The sequence below is a fragment of the Neovison vison genome, chromosome 11 (genome assembly GCF_020171115.1).
Source record: "Neovison vison isolate M4711 chromosome 11, ASM_NN_V1, whole genome shotgun sequence".
Classification (NCBI taxonomy): domain Eukaryota; kingdom Metazoa; phylum Chordata; class Mammalia; order Carnivora; family Mustelidae; genus Neogale; species Neogale vison.
Window position 1 is genome coordinate 28,292,866 of NC_058101.1, and position 17,072 is coordinate 28,309,937.

Below are 17,072 nucleotides of genomic sequence, written 5' to 3' on the forward strand. Positions count from 1 at the left end.
CAAGGTATATCTTTTTTTTTTTTTTTTAAGATTTTATTTATTTATTGACACAGAGAGAGAGATCACAAGTAGGCAGAGAGGCAGGCAGAGGGAGAGGAAGGGAAGCAGGCTCCCCACTGAGCAGAGAGCCTGATTTGGCGCTCGATCTTACGACCGTGAGATCATGACCTAAGCCGAAGGCAGAGGCTTAACCCACTGAGCCACCCAGGTGTCCCTCAAGGTATATCTTAAATTACCTCCTCCCCTTTTCTTTGTTCAGTTCATCATTTTTTTCAGGTCTAGTCCATAAACCAGTGTCTCTGTCGTCAGCCTCATTCTTTTCTAAGTACATTTTACATACTGCCTGAAAACCTCTAGATATCTTTTTTTGAGTCTTTGCCCCAGCTGGAGTTTAATGTCCTTCTGAGTTTCCATAGCAACTCACACTCAGAATAATTCATCCAAGAGATCATCTGTTAGTTTTCCTGATGGATTCCCATGCTAGTCTATGAGCTCCTTGAGGACAGAGGAAAACCAGGTTGCAAGTAAGGTAAACTTCAAGGAAACATTGAAAATCAAAGAAAGTAGTGTTCTGGAATGTAGTGTTCCCAGGAAATGGCCTGGACTGGGTTGTAAGGAGTCAAATTCTAGGGTAATATGACTCATGGAATGGTTCATACTTTAGTAGAGGTTATGGAATATAGGAGTAAAAGAAGCACAGAATTCTGGGAACCAGTGTAACATTAGAAAACAGCCTGTTGTCTACCATTAAGGTTCCAAACAATATTTGGTATTGTTTTAGAGAGACAGTTGTTATTTCCTTTTATTTCCTTATTTATTTGTATTTATTTGTTTATTTTTACAGATTTTATTTATTTATTTGATAGAGAAACAGCAAGAGAGGGAACACAAGCAGGGGAAGCGGGAGAGGGAGAAGCAGGCTTCCCGCAGAGTAGGGAGCCCAGTGCGGGCTCACAGCCTCAATCCTAGGACCCTGGGATTATTACCTGAGCTGGAGATAAACACTTAATGACTGAGCCACCCAGGTGCCCTTCTAATTTCCTTTTAAAGGCTCTCACTCCCATTTTGTCCTTCCATATTTTTCTTTTCAGTGTAAGTAGAATGTATGTAGTCAGGTTGGGAGGCAAAATGTTGGGAGCTGTATCTACAAACAGTAATTTTAGTCTATAGATTAGTGGAGAGGGAGTTCATAGGCACTTCAGTTGTTTGTATAATTGTAGTCAGTTATCTTTGAATTCCTTTGTCTGTCTTACAGGAGGATTATTTAAAAGAGATGCCCATCTTACTTCCTAAAATTCTTAAGGATAGATTAAATATTTTATTAATTAATTTAATCAAAATTATTTTCCTCAAGGTTGGATTAAACATTTTATGAAGCTAGAAAAACTGCCTGAAATTACTAAGTCATGTTTACCAGAAGTTTAAAGAATTAATTTTAAAAGTCTTTCCTTTGCACTTAATTGTAATGTGCTGCTGAAAGTTCTCTTGGGGGTACATATATTAAAACATTGTGTTTTAGAGTAAGAACTCTTGAGTCCAGTGTTCCTTCTAACTACTACCATGAATAAGTCCTATATCTTCTCTGTTTGTAAAATAAGGATATTCAAGATATTTACAAAGATGTTAGTGGGGAAGAGAGAATTTTTGGAGGTCTTTATTAAAAAATATTTGTAGTATCTGGTAAACAATTTTTTTCTTAAACTCTGTTTTTTTCTGATGTTAGTATAGCCACTTCTACCCTCTTTTGGTTATAGTTTACATGGAGGAAGGGACAGATTCTTAGAAATGCAGAAACTTCTGAAACTGACTCAAAAAGTAGAAAATCTGGATAAACCCATACCTGGTAAAGAGATTAAACTAGTAACCAAAAACCTACCACAAAGAAAAGCCGAAGACAAGTGACTTTACTGGTGAATTCTACCAAATATTTAAGGAATTAACACCAGTGTTTCACTCTGTGAAGACACTTCCTGACGTATTCAATGAAGCTTGTATTTCCTTTATACTAAGAGCAGAAAAAGACATCACAAGAAAACTGTAGATCAGTATCCCTTTTGTATGTAGATACAAAAATTCTCAACAAAATACTAACAGACTGAATCCAGCAACATGTAAAAAGGATTGTACATCATGACCAAGTGGGATATATCCCAGAAATATGAGGTTGATTCAACATATGAAAATCAAAATATCAAAGTAATATTTTATCACAAGAATAAAGGATGATCAGTAGGTATAGGAAAACATTTGACAAAATCCTACATACTTTCTAGATAAAAACACTCAACAAACTTGGATAATCGAATTTCCTCAACTTGATAAAGGGCATCAGTGAAAAACCCTTAATCATACTTAATGGTAAAAGACTGAAAGCTTTCCTGTCAAGAACAGGAGCAAAACTAGGATATCTGACCTTGCCCCTTCTGTTTATGTTTACATTGGTGCTAGCTAAAGCAATTAGACTAGAGAAAGAAATTAAAAATACATTCACACTGGGAATAAAGAAGGAAGCTATTCGTATTTTTAAATGACATGATCTTGTATATGAAAAATCCTAAGGAATTCTTATTCATGCTGTTAGAGATAGTAATTGAGTTTGGTAAAACTATGAAACATTAGTCTACAGAATTCAGTTCTCTACCCTAGCAATGAAGCATCTGAAAATGAAATTAAGAAAACAGTTCTACTTCCAGTAGCATTAATAAACAAGTTGCTTTTGTTTATTCAACAAATTTAACAAAAGAAATCTGAGATTTTATACACTGAAAACTATAAAAAATCTTTGAGAGAAATTAAAGAAGACCAATGTCTGTGGTATTGGCATACAGATAGACATATAGATAAAAGGGAATAGAATTGAGAGTCCGACGGCCATAAATGTAGGAATTTATTTCTAATTAGTTTTTGATAAGGTTACTAAGACAGTTATTTAATAAATAGAAATATATCCCATGTTTGTGGATGGGAAGACTTAATATTAGTAAGTCACTGCTACCCAAAATGATCTATAAATTTAACATATTTTTTGTGAAAATCATAGCTGGCTTTTTTTGTGGAAATTTTCCCCCAAATTCATATGGAAATGCAAAGGACCCTGAATAGCTAAAAACAGTCCTGAAAGTGAAAACCAATGTTAGAGGACTCACACTTCCTGATTTTAAACTTATAAAACTATAGCAGTCAAGAATCTGTGGTATTGGTATTGGGAAAGACATACTGATCAATGGAATAGAATTGAGAGTCCAGAAAGAAACCCATATCTTTATGGTCAATTGATTTTTTTTTTTTTTTTAAAGATTTTATTTATTTATTTGAGGGAGAATGAGTGAGAGAGAGCATGAGAAAGGAGAAGGTCAGAGGGAGAAGCAGACTCCCCAAGGAGCTGGGAGCCCGATGCGGGACTCGATCCTGGAAGTCCGGGATCATGACCTGAGCCGGAGGCAGTCGCTCACCCAACTGAGCCTCACAGGCGCCCCTATGGTTAATTGATTTTTGACAAGAGTGTCAATCAAAACAATTCAGTGCAGGGGGAGAATGTTTTATGTCAACATATAGTGCTAAGAGAATGGATATTCATGTTGAAAAAAAATGAATTTGGACCTCTACTTCACAACATATATACATGTTAACTCAAAATGGATCTAAGATCTAGAAGTAAGAGCTATTAAACTCTTAGAAGAAAATATAGGTGTAATTCTTTGTGTTCTGGGTTAGGCAGTGGTTCGTTATATATGACACCTAAAGAGCATAGGCAACAAAAGAAAAAATTCAGAGGACATTATCAAGCACAGTTTCTTAGTTGTGTTACAAGAACACAATAAAAAAATTGGAAAGACAACCACAGAGTGGGAGAGATAGTTTGCAATTCATATATCCTGTAAGGATATTATCCAGAATATATAAAGTATTCTCAAACTGAGAAACAGACAATCCAATTTAAAAATGAGCAAAATCTTTGAATAGTCATTCCTCTGAAAAAGATCTTACAAATGGCTGGTAAACATGTAAAAAAGGTGCTCAAGTAATTGTTAGGGAAATGCAAGTCAAAACCATAGTAGGGTGTCATTTTTCACTCACTAGGAAGGCTAAAATAAAGAAGACGTAAGTGTTGGTGAAGATAGGGAGTAGTTGGAACCATCGAACTTTGCTGATGGGAATGTAAAATGGTGCGGCTACTTTGGAAAGCAGTTTGGTAGTTTCTCAAGAAACTAAACTTGGAGTTAGCAACTTTACTCTTAGGTATACACCTGGGAGAATTGAAAATATGTGTTCACAAAAAAACCTGGACATGAATATTACAATAATAAGGGCATTATTAGTAATAGCCAGAACGTGGAAACAAATATCTGTTGACTGACGAATGGATAAACAAAATGTGGTGTATCCATGTGTATCATTCACCTATAAAAATGCATGAATTGCTGATACATACTATAACATGGATGAACCTTGAAAGCAGTATTCTAAGTGAAAGAAGCCAGGCATAAAAGACCACCTAATGTTTGATTCATTTATGTGAAATGTTCAGAATGTCTCTTCCGTAGAGACAGAAAGTAGATTGGTGTTTATCAGGGGCTGCGGAGTGACTTCTAATAGTTATAGGGTTACTCTGTTGGTTTTGAAAATATGCTCAATACTGGTCATGGTTATAGTACCTTGTAAATGCACTAAAAATCACTGAATTGTACTTTTAAAAAGTATAAGTTTCATGGTATGTGGGTTTTATCTCAGTTCTACTAATTCCGCTAATTCTGATACAATGATTTTTTTCAGTTAGTGTATAATAAAATTATTATAAAGTATATGTTAAAATTATTGCTTGTCACATGAACTATCCAGGAAGTATAATTTCTTTCTTACAGTAGAATGTACATGTCATTATTTTTTCTTTAATATGCATGGTATATGCAATATATTTAGCTGATATAGTGATATATATGACTTATACAAGATATATGTATGTTTGGGTTTATATACATAATACCTTTTTTATCATAAAGAAAAAAGTACAAATTCATAGTTGTAAATAGAAATGCTTACAGAAAAAAGTAGAAGTGTTTAAAAATATATGTAATAATCACCTTTTCAGTATTCCCTTACCCTCCCCCGTCTCTTTTTTTTTTTTTTTTAATTTCTTTTCAGCATAACAGTATTCATTGTTTTTGCACCACACCCAGTGCTCCATGCAATCCATGCCCTCTCTAATACCCACCACCTGGTACCCCAACCTCCCCCCTCCCTCCCCGCCACTTCAAATCCCTCAGATTGTTTTTCAGAGTCCATAGTCTCTCATGGTTCACCTCCCCTTCCAATTTCCCTCCACTCCCTTCTCCTCTCCATCTCCCCTTGTCCTCCATGCTATTTGTTATGCCCCACAAATAAGTGAAACCATATGATAATTGACTCTCTGCTTGACTTATTTCACTCAGCGTAATCTCTTCCAGTCCCGTCCGTGTTGCTACAAAAGTTAGGTATTCATCCTTTCTGATGGAGGCATAATACTCCATAGTGTATATGGACCACATCTTCCTTATTCATTCGTCCGTTGGAGGGCATCTTGGTTCTTTCCACAGTTTGGCGACCGTGGCCATTGCTGCTAGAAACATTGGGGAGAATGTACATGTTCTTGTCCCTGATTTATTTGACAGAGAGACACAGAGAGAGAGGGAACACAAGCAGGGAGAGTAGGAGAGGGAGAAGCAGGCTTCCTGCCAAGCACCCAAGGACCCTGGGATCATGACCTGAGATCATGACCTTGATCCCAGGACCCTGGGATCATGACCTGAGCCCAAGGCAGATGCTAAATGACTGAGCCACCCAGGTGCCCCCTTGTCTACCATTTTCAAACACAACATGACTATTAATGGTAATTTGTCCACGTTGTAAAAGAATTCTGAACATATGTGCTATATCATTTATGGTGCCTTTGGCTTCAGGTTATAAAGAACCTAAATAAAAAGTAACATAATAATGTTTATGCCTTGAACAGTGTGGTGGTAGAGCAGCTCCATGGTTGGATAAGCTGGTTAATGCAGTGATGCATCACCAAAGGCCCAGATGGTGTCTGTTTTATCCTCAGTGTGTCATCTTTGCCCTCAGGCTCTTTGGCTTTCTGATCAATTTCCCACCCAGATAGGAAGTTTCCAAAGAGAAAAACAAACTGTTTATGCCTTTCTACCATCATCATCTTTTTTAAAAGAATGAGAAGCCTTGGGGCGCCTGAGTGGCTTAGTGGATTAAGCTGCTGCCTTCAGCTCAGGTCATGATCCTAGGGTCCTGGGATCGAGCCCCACATCGGGCTCTCTGCTCTGTGGGGAGCCTGCTTCCTCCTCTCTCTCTGCCTGCCTCTTGCCGACTTGTGATCTCTGTCAAATAAATAAAATAAATCTTTAAAAAAAAAAAAAAAAGAATGAGAAGCCTTTTCCAGAAGCCTTATAGCGAAACTCCTTCTACTTTTCATTGGCCAGAATAGGATCACAAGACAATTTCTAAACCAGTCCCTGGAAAGGGAAGTGGAATGTTTATTTTTTAGTTTTTTAAAATAGACTTTATCTTTTTATAGGTGATTTTTCAGGTTTATAGGAGAATTACACAGGAAGTACAGAGTTCCTATATGATCCTGCTACACATAGTTTCCCTTGTTATTAACATTTTACACTAACGTGGTACAGGTTTTTTTTTTTTTTTTTGTCATTGAGGAACTGATAGTGAATAATAAGATTATAAACTGAAGTCCATAGTTTACATTAGGGTTTATTTTTTGTGTTGGATGGTTCTATGAGTGTTGATAATTGCATGATCTCATGTATCCACTATTCACTATTACAAAGTATCATACAGAATAGTTTCATTGCCCTAAAAATGTTCTGTGCTACACTTGTTCATCCCTCACCATCCTCTCCCTCAAGCCACTCAAGCCTCAAGTTTATCTTTTTCGTATCTCTATAGTGTTGCCTTTTCTAGAATGTCATATAGTTGGAATCATACAGTTTGTAGCCTTTTCAGTGTATTTCATGTAGCAATATGCATTTGAATTTCCTGTGTCTTTTTTATGTCTTATTATTCACTGTCAATTCCTCTCGTTTATTTTTACTGCTGAATAATATTCCACAGTATGAATGTGCCACAGTTTGTTTATCCATTTACCTATTGAAGGACATGTTGCTTGCTTCCAAATTTTGACAGGAAGAAAGCTGCTATAAACATTTATGTGTAAATTTTGCTGCATCATATGGTAAGCCTGGTTTAACATCGTAAGATACTGCTGTACCGTCTAACGAGGTGGCTGTACCGTGTTGCATTCTCATCACAGTGAGAGTGCCTGGTGGCCTGTATTCTTGCCAGCATATGCTACTGTCCACGTTTTGAGTTTTAGTCATTCTAACAGATGTGCAGTGGCATCTCATTTTATTTATTTATTTTTTAATTTTTAAAGATTTTATTTATTTGACAGACAGAGATCACAGGTAGGCAGAGAGGCAGGCAGGTGGGGTGGGGTGGGGGAGGAGGCTCCCCCCTGAGCAGAGAGCCCGATGCGGGCTTGATCCCAGGACCCCGAGGCCATGACCTGAGCTGAAGGCAGAGGCTTTAACCCACTGAGCCACCCAGGCGCCCTGGCATCTCATTTTAATTGGCAGTTTTCTAATGACACATGGCGTTCAGCATCTTTTCACATGTTTATTTGCTGCCTCTACGTCATCTTTGGAAGGTGAAGTGTCTGTTCTGTCTTTAAATCTTTACCATTTTTTAACTGGGTTGTTTGCTTTCCTATTGGGCTTTAAGAACTGTTTTTACATTTTGGATACAAGCCCTTTACCAGATACATGTTTTCCAGATACTTTCAGCCAGTCTGTGGCTTTTCATTTAAAATGTGTTTTCATTTAGCACTTTCATTTAAGTGTTTTTCACAAAGCAGATGTTTTGGTTTTATAAAGTCCTTCTTAACCATTTTTCTTTGGGAGATGACGATTTTGGTGTTGAATCTAAAAAATCATTATATCCAACTCACCTACATTTTCTCCTATGTTTATAGTTTCACACTTCACATTTGGGTCTGTGATCCTTTTCGAGTAACTGTTGTGAAAGGTGTAAGGCCTTTTGGGATTTTTTTCTGTGCGATGTCTATTCCATTGCCAACCATTTGTTGGAAAGACTATCACTTGTCTATTCGGTTGCCTTTTTCCTTTGTCAGAGATCATTCGACTGTATTTATGTAGGTCTGTTTCTGGGCTTTCTGTCCTGTTCCATTCTGTTAGCAGTACCATACTGTCTTAATCACTGTAGCTTTCAGTATGTCTTTAAGTTGGGTAGTGTTAATACTCTGTTGTTTTTCAGTACTGTATTGCTCTCTTTTTTGTTTGTTTGTTTTTCCATATAGAACTTAGAATCAGTTTGTTGGTGTCCTCTATTAATAACTTGCTGGGATTTTGATTAGAATTATGTTGAATCTAGGGGCGCCTGGGTGGCTCAGTGGGTTAAGCCGCTGCCTTCGGCTCAGGTCATGATCTCAGGGTCCTGGGATCGAGTCCCGCATCGGGCTCTCTGCTCAGTAGGGAGCCTGTTTCCCTCTCTCTCTCTGCATGCCTCTCCATCTACTTGTGATTTCTCTCTGTTAAATAAATAAATAAATAAATAAAATCTTTTTAAAAAATAAAAAAATAAAAAAAATTAAAAAAAAAGAATTATGTTGAATCTAGATCAAGTTGGGAAAGAAGCAACATTTCAACAATATTTGCACCTTCCTATCAGTGAACAGAGGATATCTCATCATTTATTTAGATTGCTTTTGATTTCCTTCATCAGTGTTTTGTAGTTTTGCTCAAATAGATCATGTATGTATTTTTTGTGCTAATATAAGTGGTATGTTTTAAATTTCAAATTTCAGTTGTTCATTGCTGGCATATAGAAGAGCAAATGGCTTTTGAATGTTAACTTTGTATCCTGCAGTTTTTCTGTAATCACTTATTATTTCCATATGTGTTTATTTTTTATTCTTAATAGAACCAGTAGACTTAGCACCTTTGCTTTAGATAATCTTTTTAAAGAATTTGTAACATTTTTGTTTTATTTTTTTCTTGCAGAGAATGTCTTGGGAAGCATGAGGTGAGTTATAGGCACAAATTTTTAAGGGAAGCTTATAATCTGTGCCTCTTCTATTGAGGATTGTTAGAAATGACAAAGTCAAAGTTTTTTTTTTGTTTGTTTGTTTTTTTAGTGCTTTAAAAAGTATAAGAGTTTATCTGTAGATTTTTTTTTTTAATTTAAAAATTTTAAAATACTTTCTTTTAGAGCTGGAGAGTGAGAGCTCTTTCGTGCCAGTGGGGGAAGGGGCAGAGTGGGAGGGAGAGAAGCAGATTCCCCACTGAGCAGGGACCTGACCCGGAATTTGATCACCAGATCCTGAAATCATGACCTGAGCTGAAATCAAGAATCGGATGCGCAACCCACTGAGACACCCAGGCGCCATCTGCTGATTTTTAAAATATATTGTGCTTTTTTAACCTATGTATATGTGGTCTCTATAGCATTGTTATATTGAATTTCCCTTTTAGGAATAGAATGTGTTGTTTGTTGGCATTCATTTTTTGGATTTTTTGATAAATTACTTTGATTTTGAAAATGACTATTATTAATGAAAATGTGTTAGTTCTTTATGAAACTTATTCTCAAGTGATAACAGAGTCATTTCAGAAACATGGGTCCAGGTTTTGTGTGTATTGATATTTTTCTCCTTATTCTTTTTTTTTTTTAAGGTGAGTCCACTCCCATGCCATGCTGTAGGACCATACTCTTGTAAGAGAGTATGTGGACGAACCTTAGATTGTCAGAATCATACGTGTATGAAAGAATGCCACAAAGTAACTGAAATTGATGCCTGCGTTGGCAAAAACAAGGTAATATCCTTAGGCTGAATGTATATGTCCTTATAGTATGCTTGAAATATTTTTTTGAATAATTATGCTGTAAATATTTTTCTATTTTGTTAGAACTTTTTTCTTTCTTCTTGCCTTTATCCCTTCTACCTTGTCTCTCTTAAGACAACCAACTTTAACAGCTTGATGTATAGTTATCTTTGTGCAAGCTCATGATAATCAGCCTTTTAATGTTCTCTCAACATACTATACTGTGTTAATGCATAGGCTTTGATTTTTGATAAAGTACAGAAATCATCTATCTATTTAGATAGTAGGTAGCAATATCACTTCCACTTCTGTCCATTTATATTTCTGGATATAGTCTGGAGCATTTGTTCTCAGCAATTTTTTAAGACCTAACATCTGTGATAATTTGTGTTCACAATTTTAATAAATTCCTAATCTTTCATTGGAAATAAAGTAAATAGCATCACAGATGTAGGGCATGTGTGTGTAAAATTCACTAAAAGCATTTTACCAAGCAGATGAGAAGCCAATCATTGAAAGATCTCCAAAATTGCCATTTTACAAGGAAAAATAAACACAGCTAATCAAATTTTAAATGATATTTAATTTTATTTTTGAACATTAAATTCATCACATTAAAACAGAAACATAGAACAAGAAAATTATTTTAAATAACAATAAAATAGAAAAGACTCCTATTAAAACAGAGATACAGATAGTCTTTTATTCTGAATTTCCTAGGCCATATGAGAGGTTCTGGCTGAGAAAATATAGCCTGAAATATTTTTCATCTCCAAGAATAGTCAGGGAAAGCTTTATTTATCATTAACCACTCTACTTTTTGTCTACTTCTGTGATTGAGGGTGTTGTTATGTCCCATGTGATACAGTTAAAAACTAACTCTTCATCCTCCTGTGTCCCAGAATGATTAATTTGCCAGAGTCCCCTGCCAGGCTACATTTGACATGATGTGTGAATAAAAAATAAACTTCTGTTATATAAAAAATTGTATATTTTAAAAATATTTAATTTTTTTTGGTAAACCTCCATTCTTTAGGGTATCATAATACTACTAGCAAGTGTGTTTAATGAGGAATAAACAAAAATTTTAAGATTTGTTTTGTTAAATAACATTAAATTTACAAATGGTTAAGTTATGAATTGTGTGTTACTGAAAGTTTCACTTGCATTGTTCTTTTTTTGGTCTTTGATTTGGTGATTGAAAAGCATGATAACCTAAGCCTCCATAGTATCATTCTTGCTTCTATGCAGACATGTCAATGTATTGCTTATAACCTCCTCATCAGTCCATTCTTTGATCCCTAATAAAAATGTACTCATGATAAAATGAAAAACATATTAGAATTATAAAAATTTATACTAATGTAATAATTCAGAACCACTTTAACTAATGAGAGTATAGCTGCTGTATGGCTTTCCTCTTCTGGATTTCCAGAACATTAAGTGAGTTGAAAAAAAAAAACGCACTTCAAGAGCTGATTTGACACTGATTGGGGAATTATCTTGGATTATCCCAGCATTGCTTCATGGGCAATTGCTGTGGTGAAATATGAGTTATAAGTTATGTGCAGTTCTTAATTTAGCTACAAGTCTGTCTTTATCTCCCACTCAGGGAAGGCTGATGCAGTGCAACAGAGTGAAAATTATATTATTTGAGGGATAACTTTATAGTCGCTATAATTTATATATTAAAAATGAAATAACTCATAAGCTCCTTAAATTCCTTACTGTAATATCTCAATTGAGACCCATTGGAGAAGGTCTCCTTGCATGTCCCTTTTGACCCAAATGGCTCTGGAATTACTAATGCGGTTTCTACCTTGAATTCTAGCACAGGGCCTACAACATAGCACATATTTAAAAGTGTTTATTGAATTGACTGGAATCAAAATTCTTTTGCTATCTCTGTTCCGGTCTCTCCCGGGCCTTCCGGACAAATCCCAGTCCAATCAAGGCTGTTCGTAAAGGCAGGGCTCTGATTGCTACCATTAGCAACAAATATATCCCTGTTGTCTAATTCATACACTGGAGTGAGTGGAACAGAGTGGTTAATTGGGGAAAGGTGGGAAGCCGATAGCAAATGAAGTGTGTATTTCCCAAGGAAACCTGGGCATAGATATTTTTGAGTGACAAAAGAAGAAATAATGAAGATGGTCTTTTCTCTGGGAAAAGTCTATACCAAAAATTAAAAAAAAAAGAAAATATAGGTACATAATCACTACACAGACAATGTATTTCTTACATAATTATATATGTGATAAACCCCGCCACACGATGTTGTCTGCGTGATGGGCATCACCTGGAATCTTGGAAATGCAAACTCTCAGGTCTCACCTCAATATTTTATCGATTGCCAAATCACTAAATGTGTGATGCCCAAAAATGTTTGAGAGTTACTGCTAAAGGCAATGTGTGTAATGTGTGATGCTTCATTATTTAAAAAAAAAAAAGGAATTATGTTACAATCATCAGCCTCGCTGAGAGATTGGAACTTAATTATTCCAGACATTAAAAACAAGGAATAATTCTGTAATGTGATAGAGATACTAATTATTGCTACAATGACAGTCTTATTACAATATGTAAATGTTGAACACCTTAAATTTTAAAAAGTCAAATATATGTTAATAAGATGGGAAAAAAGAGAATTTTACTTTCCAAGATTTATTTTACAGTTTGTAATACTAACCCAAATGTTAATTCTGCTTTCCTTCTCATCATCTCATTGCTTATAATGAGGATTGCTGTCTTCCCTGGATTTCCAGCTGTCTGATGAATCAGGAAAAACTCATTTTAGAAGCTGATATGACTGATTGGGGAATTATTGTGGATTATCTCAATATTGTTCCCTGGGTTAAAATTTGTTTTCTTTTTTTTTTTTAAAGGAGAACTGTGTAAGATATTTGACAGCCAGGCTTGCTGTATTTCTGAGTTAGACAGTTCCTTCTAGAAGATAGAACTTGACATTAGAAGTGATCCAGGAAGGTAGCTTAGCAAGTACAGCTTTAGTGATTTTTTTTTTCCATAATTGGAAGGAAGGAGCCCCATATCATCAGTATAATTCTTCTTTTGCAGATAAGGAAACTGAAGGTTATCAAGTGACTTGTTCATGATCATGTAACAGGAAAGCAGTAATAAGAAAGTAGTAGTACCCCTGTCTTAACTCCCAGCCCAGTATGTTCTTCTGTTTCATGTTATTTAAATGAAAGATTATTGCAGGCGTACCACATAGCCAGGAAAAAAACAAGTGAAACAGACAGTGTGTGTCATCTTTGGCTTTATTTCCATATTTTGAGACTCATTGCCTATATTTCTCCTAGTCTTTCCAATTTCAGAAAGTTGTATTACCAGTTTTAGCCAGTTCTGCAGATTAAAGGGAGGAACATTTCTTGATTTCTTTCTTCATTGTCCTTGTCTCACTACACACCTCGTCAGGTTGATCTCCAAAGTATATCCGTGAGTCTGACTGTTTCCTATAATCTCTACCATACCCTCCTCATCCAAGCCACCATCTTCTCTTCCCTAGAGATGTCTGTACTATTCTCCCAGCCAGCTTCTCTACTCCCAGTTTCATCTTACTGCATCCGCTAGATTCATCATTTACAAATGTAAGTTAAAAAATGTAAGTTAAAAAAAAAAAGTAAGGCGTGTTATCTCCCGGCTCAATACCCATCAGTTACTCTCAGGATAAAATCCAAATGACCTTATGAGGGCCTGTAAGGTTTTATAATGATATAACTTCTGACTACCTTTCCTGCCTCTTAGCACTCATCACTCGTGCTCATTTTTGCCTCTACTCTTTTTTTTTTTTAAGATTTTATTTATTTATTTGACAGACAGAGATCACAGGTAGGCAGAGGGGCAGGCAGAGAGAGAGGAGGAAGCAGGCTTCCTGTGGAGCAGAGTCTGATGTGGGGCTTGATTCCAAGATCCTGGGATCATGACCTGAGCTGAAGGCAGAGGCTTTAACCCACTGAGCCCCCCAGGCACCCCTCTCCTTCTATTCTTGTTATTTCTTGAATATTCCACATTTGTTCTATATCAGAGGTTTTGCACTTAGTGTTCTTTTCTCTGGGACTCTACATTCGTATGGCTCTCTCCCGTATTTATTCTGTTCAAACATGAAATTTATCAGATAGATCTTCCTTCTTATTGTTTCTTTTACTCCTTCTTAACCTGCTTTATCTTTTTTCAGAGTGTTTATGGAGACATTCTATTATGTTCTTTACCTCCCCCCATTAAATTTAAGTTTCTTAGGTCAGAGGTCGCTGCCATTTTGCACATTTCCAGCATGTGAATTAATTTCTGGCGTATGATGCTGGAAGAGTATAGAATAAATTAATATACTTTTAAAAATAAAAAATAGAAATTATTTATGGAAGAATGTTTCCTAATTGGAACACTTTCTCTTTTTAATCCCATATGTCAAAAATAGGATTTTTATTGACATAATCACTGTTTTGTAATCATGGCTATACTTAGGAATGATAACAGAATTTTTAAACTTTAAACTTAAGCCTTGGTATCCTTTTCTATAGCTCTCATACTTTATCTCATGTATGACATGTGAAAATAAATAATAGCCTGCAATAATAATTTTAAACTTCTTTAGTAGGTAGATGGTAGTTAAATTATTAAATTGCTACAGCAAAGAGGTACCTTGTTGAATTTATATTGAAGTACATTTATTTGTAAATGTAATGTAACTTTGGTTCATTGAAGTACATTAAAACATAAACTGCTGGTCATTCTCCTTTTTCACCTCTATGTATGTTTCTGTTTGGCAAGGTGAGAACAGTTTATCTAGAACATTGCATGCTTTGGGAATTTTTATTTATGTGTTAACATAGTGTTGATTTCTTTAGTTTGATGGTGATCATGTTTCTTGGGTGGAAATGAATTAACAATGTTTTATTTTGGGGCACCTGGGTGGCTCAGTTGTTAAGTGTATGCCTTTGGCTCAGGTCATGATCCCAGGGTCCTGGGATCCAGTCCTGCATCTGGCTCCCTGCACAGCATGGAGCCTGCTTCTCCCTCTGCCTCTGCTAGTCCTCTTGCTTATACTCTCTCTCTCCTTCTTTCTTTCTCAAATTAATAAAACATAAAAAAATAAACAATGTTTTATTATTTCTGTTACGACTATTCTTTGGGAAGTAATTTACATTTTTAGAGGAATACTTGTAATTTACAATTTACAGTTTGATTTAGTGAGGTTTGTAGATATAAAAATCTTTGTGAATAATGGTCATATTGATACCTTCCTGTTCTTCATTTTGAATGTGTGTTTTTTCATTTTGAATATTTTTAAGAGTGCAAGCATGCAAGCACTATTTTATTAACTGTATTCCTAAGAGCTTCAAAAGTACTTTCTTTTAATGGGATGCATAAATTTTATATATATATTTTATAGTTTTAATATATAGAAATGTTAGACTTCTGTACTTAGATGATTTATTACCTTACTTCCTATCAGGCTGGCCCAGAATGCCTTCAGTGTGAAGAAGGGTGCTCTAAATCACGGCCTCCTGGTTGTCCCCATCCATGTGTTTTGCCGTGTCATCCTGGAGAATGTCCTCCCTGTGTTCAGATGCTTAGAATAAAATGTCACTGCAAGATCACAAGCCTATATGTGGAATGCAGGTAAGTGGACTGAAGAAATATTCTTGTTTTACTATAATTATTTCTAACCAGTATTTTTTTAATAATTCAGAATCCTATGAAGAGTACTGCAAGGAACATTATTCATGGTCACCCATAGATGCTTGAAGCTTAGACTTTCCAGTAGAGACCTGAAGAAAGAAATGTAGAACCCTTCACCTTGTACATTCTGAACCCTGATTTCAAAGACAGTTACGCTTTTTTTCTATTTAGGGATTCTGTTTAAGATTTTTTTTAAAGGAAAAAAGTATCGCTGCTTTCAAAAATGTAGAAACATTTCTATAACAGATCGCTCAGTTAACAGTGTCAAATTAGAATTTTGTTGGATGAAAAGTTGAAGTGCACGTAGCTACTGAGACACGATTTTTAAATTACAGACTTTTACTACAAATGTATCTGTTAGGGTATTTGTCATATTAGGCTATGACTTCTATATTTCCTTTACTTAAAAAAATGTACATTCAACGAAGTGCATGTTTTTGCTTATGGATTATGTGGAGAGAAAAAAAAATTCCCTTTTTTTTCTACTTAATCACGATCTAACATAATTTACTAAATTATTCAGCTCCGTTTACCCAAGTTTGTAAAGTAGGTTCTTTGTAAGTGTATTTTACTGAAGTTAAATTTGGGAATATGGCTTTGTTTCTAATTTTTTAAACAGATGTACTTCTTGAAAAATGCCTGTTAATATTAACTTAAACTTGTTTTTGTCATTTGGACTCTAGGCTCATGTTCTGTTAAATTGCAAAAGTCAGATTTTATTCTTTTTAAATATGAAAATTGTTGTGTTGAAATTTTAAGAATAAAATATTTCTTTAGCTTTAGAGGTTTTGTAAAGAGAGTGAAGAGGGCAATTTTGCTTTATTGATGAGTAATACCAAGGAAAGATATTTCCTTTGGTCTAGCAGGGTTGAAATTTCCCTGTCTTGCTTCTTTTTCCCTTTGTCATGTAGTCTCCCAAGGGTGACTTTACCTTTTTACCTTCTTGTCCAGAGTGTTGCCTTTCCGAGATCGGCTCCTTGATTCTTGTGCACGTTTTAAAGTTTCTTCCCGTAGTTAGTACTCTGATCTACACTGGGTGGACTTTCTCTTTCTGGTGTGAGGTTAACTCAGTTGCCCTCTTCTTTTTTCTGCTCAGTTTTTCCCGAACTCTACTGGTTCTCTGAAATGATTTGCTGAGAGAACTTGAGAAGTAGGTCTGCTATGAATTGGTATTTATTTTTCTACTTATAGGTAATCTTGAAGTTTGTTGAATTTGTATCTTCTAGGTATGAGGAAGCAATGGAATTTTAATGATTTTATTATTAAGTTGAATGATTGTTGGGGGTATGTGTGGATATATATGGATTGAGGTCGCTTCCATTACTACAGCTCTCTGGAGTTCCTTTTTCCTTTCCTTGAATACATATTTGAAGGATATGTTTTCAAGCAGAATACACATTCTTTTCAAGTGTATATGGAACATTCTTCAGAATTGATCAATATTAGGTCCAAAAGAGGCCTCAACAAATA

At 35.4% G+C, this 17,072-nt stretch overlaps 1 protein-coding gene across 4 annotated transcripts in view; it reads left to right on the top strand.

Annotated features, from left to right (window-relative positions):
* The window catches only part of NFXL1 (nuclear transcription factor, X-box binding like 1), a 76,501-nt gene that overhangs the window by 36,827 nt on the left and 22,602 nt on the right, over positions 1-17,072 (top strand). For all 4 annotated transcript variants that reach the window (XM_044226124.1, XM_044226125.1, XM_044226126.1 and 1 more), the window contains 3 exons: positions 9,081-9,102; positions 9,753-9,893; positions 15,376-15,542. In XM_044226124.1, coding sequence (XP_044082059.1) covers positions 9,081-9,102; positions 9,753-9,893; positions 15,376-15,542 — 330 coding nt within the window. The remainder of the gene's footprint in view (positions 1-9,080; positions 9,103-9,752; positions 9,894-15,375; positions 15,543-17,072) is intronic.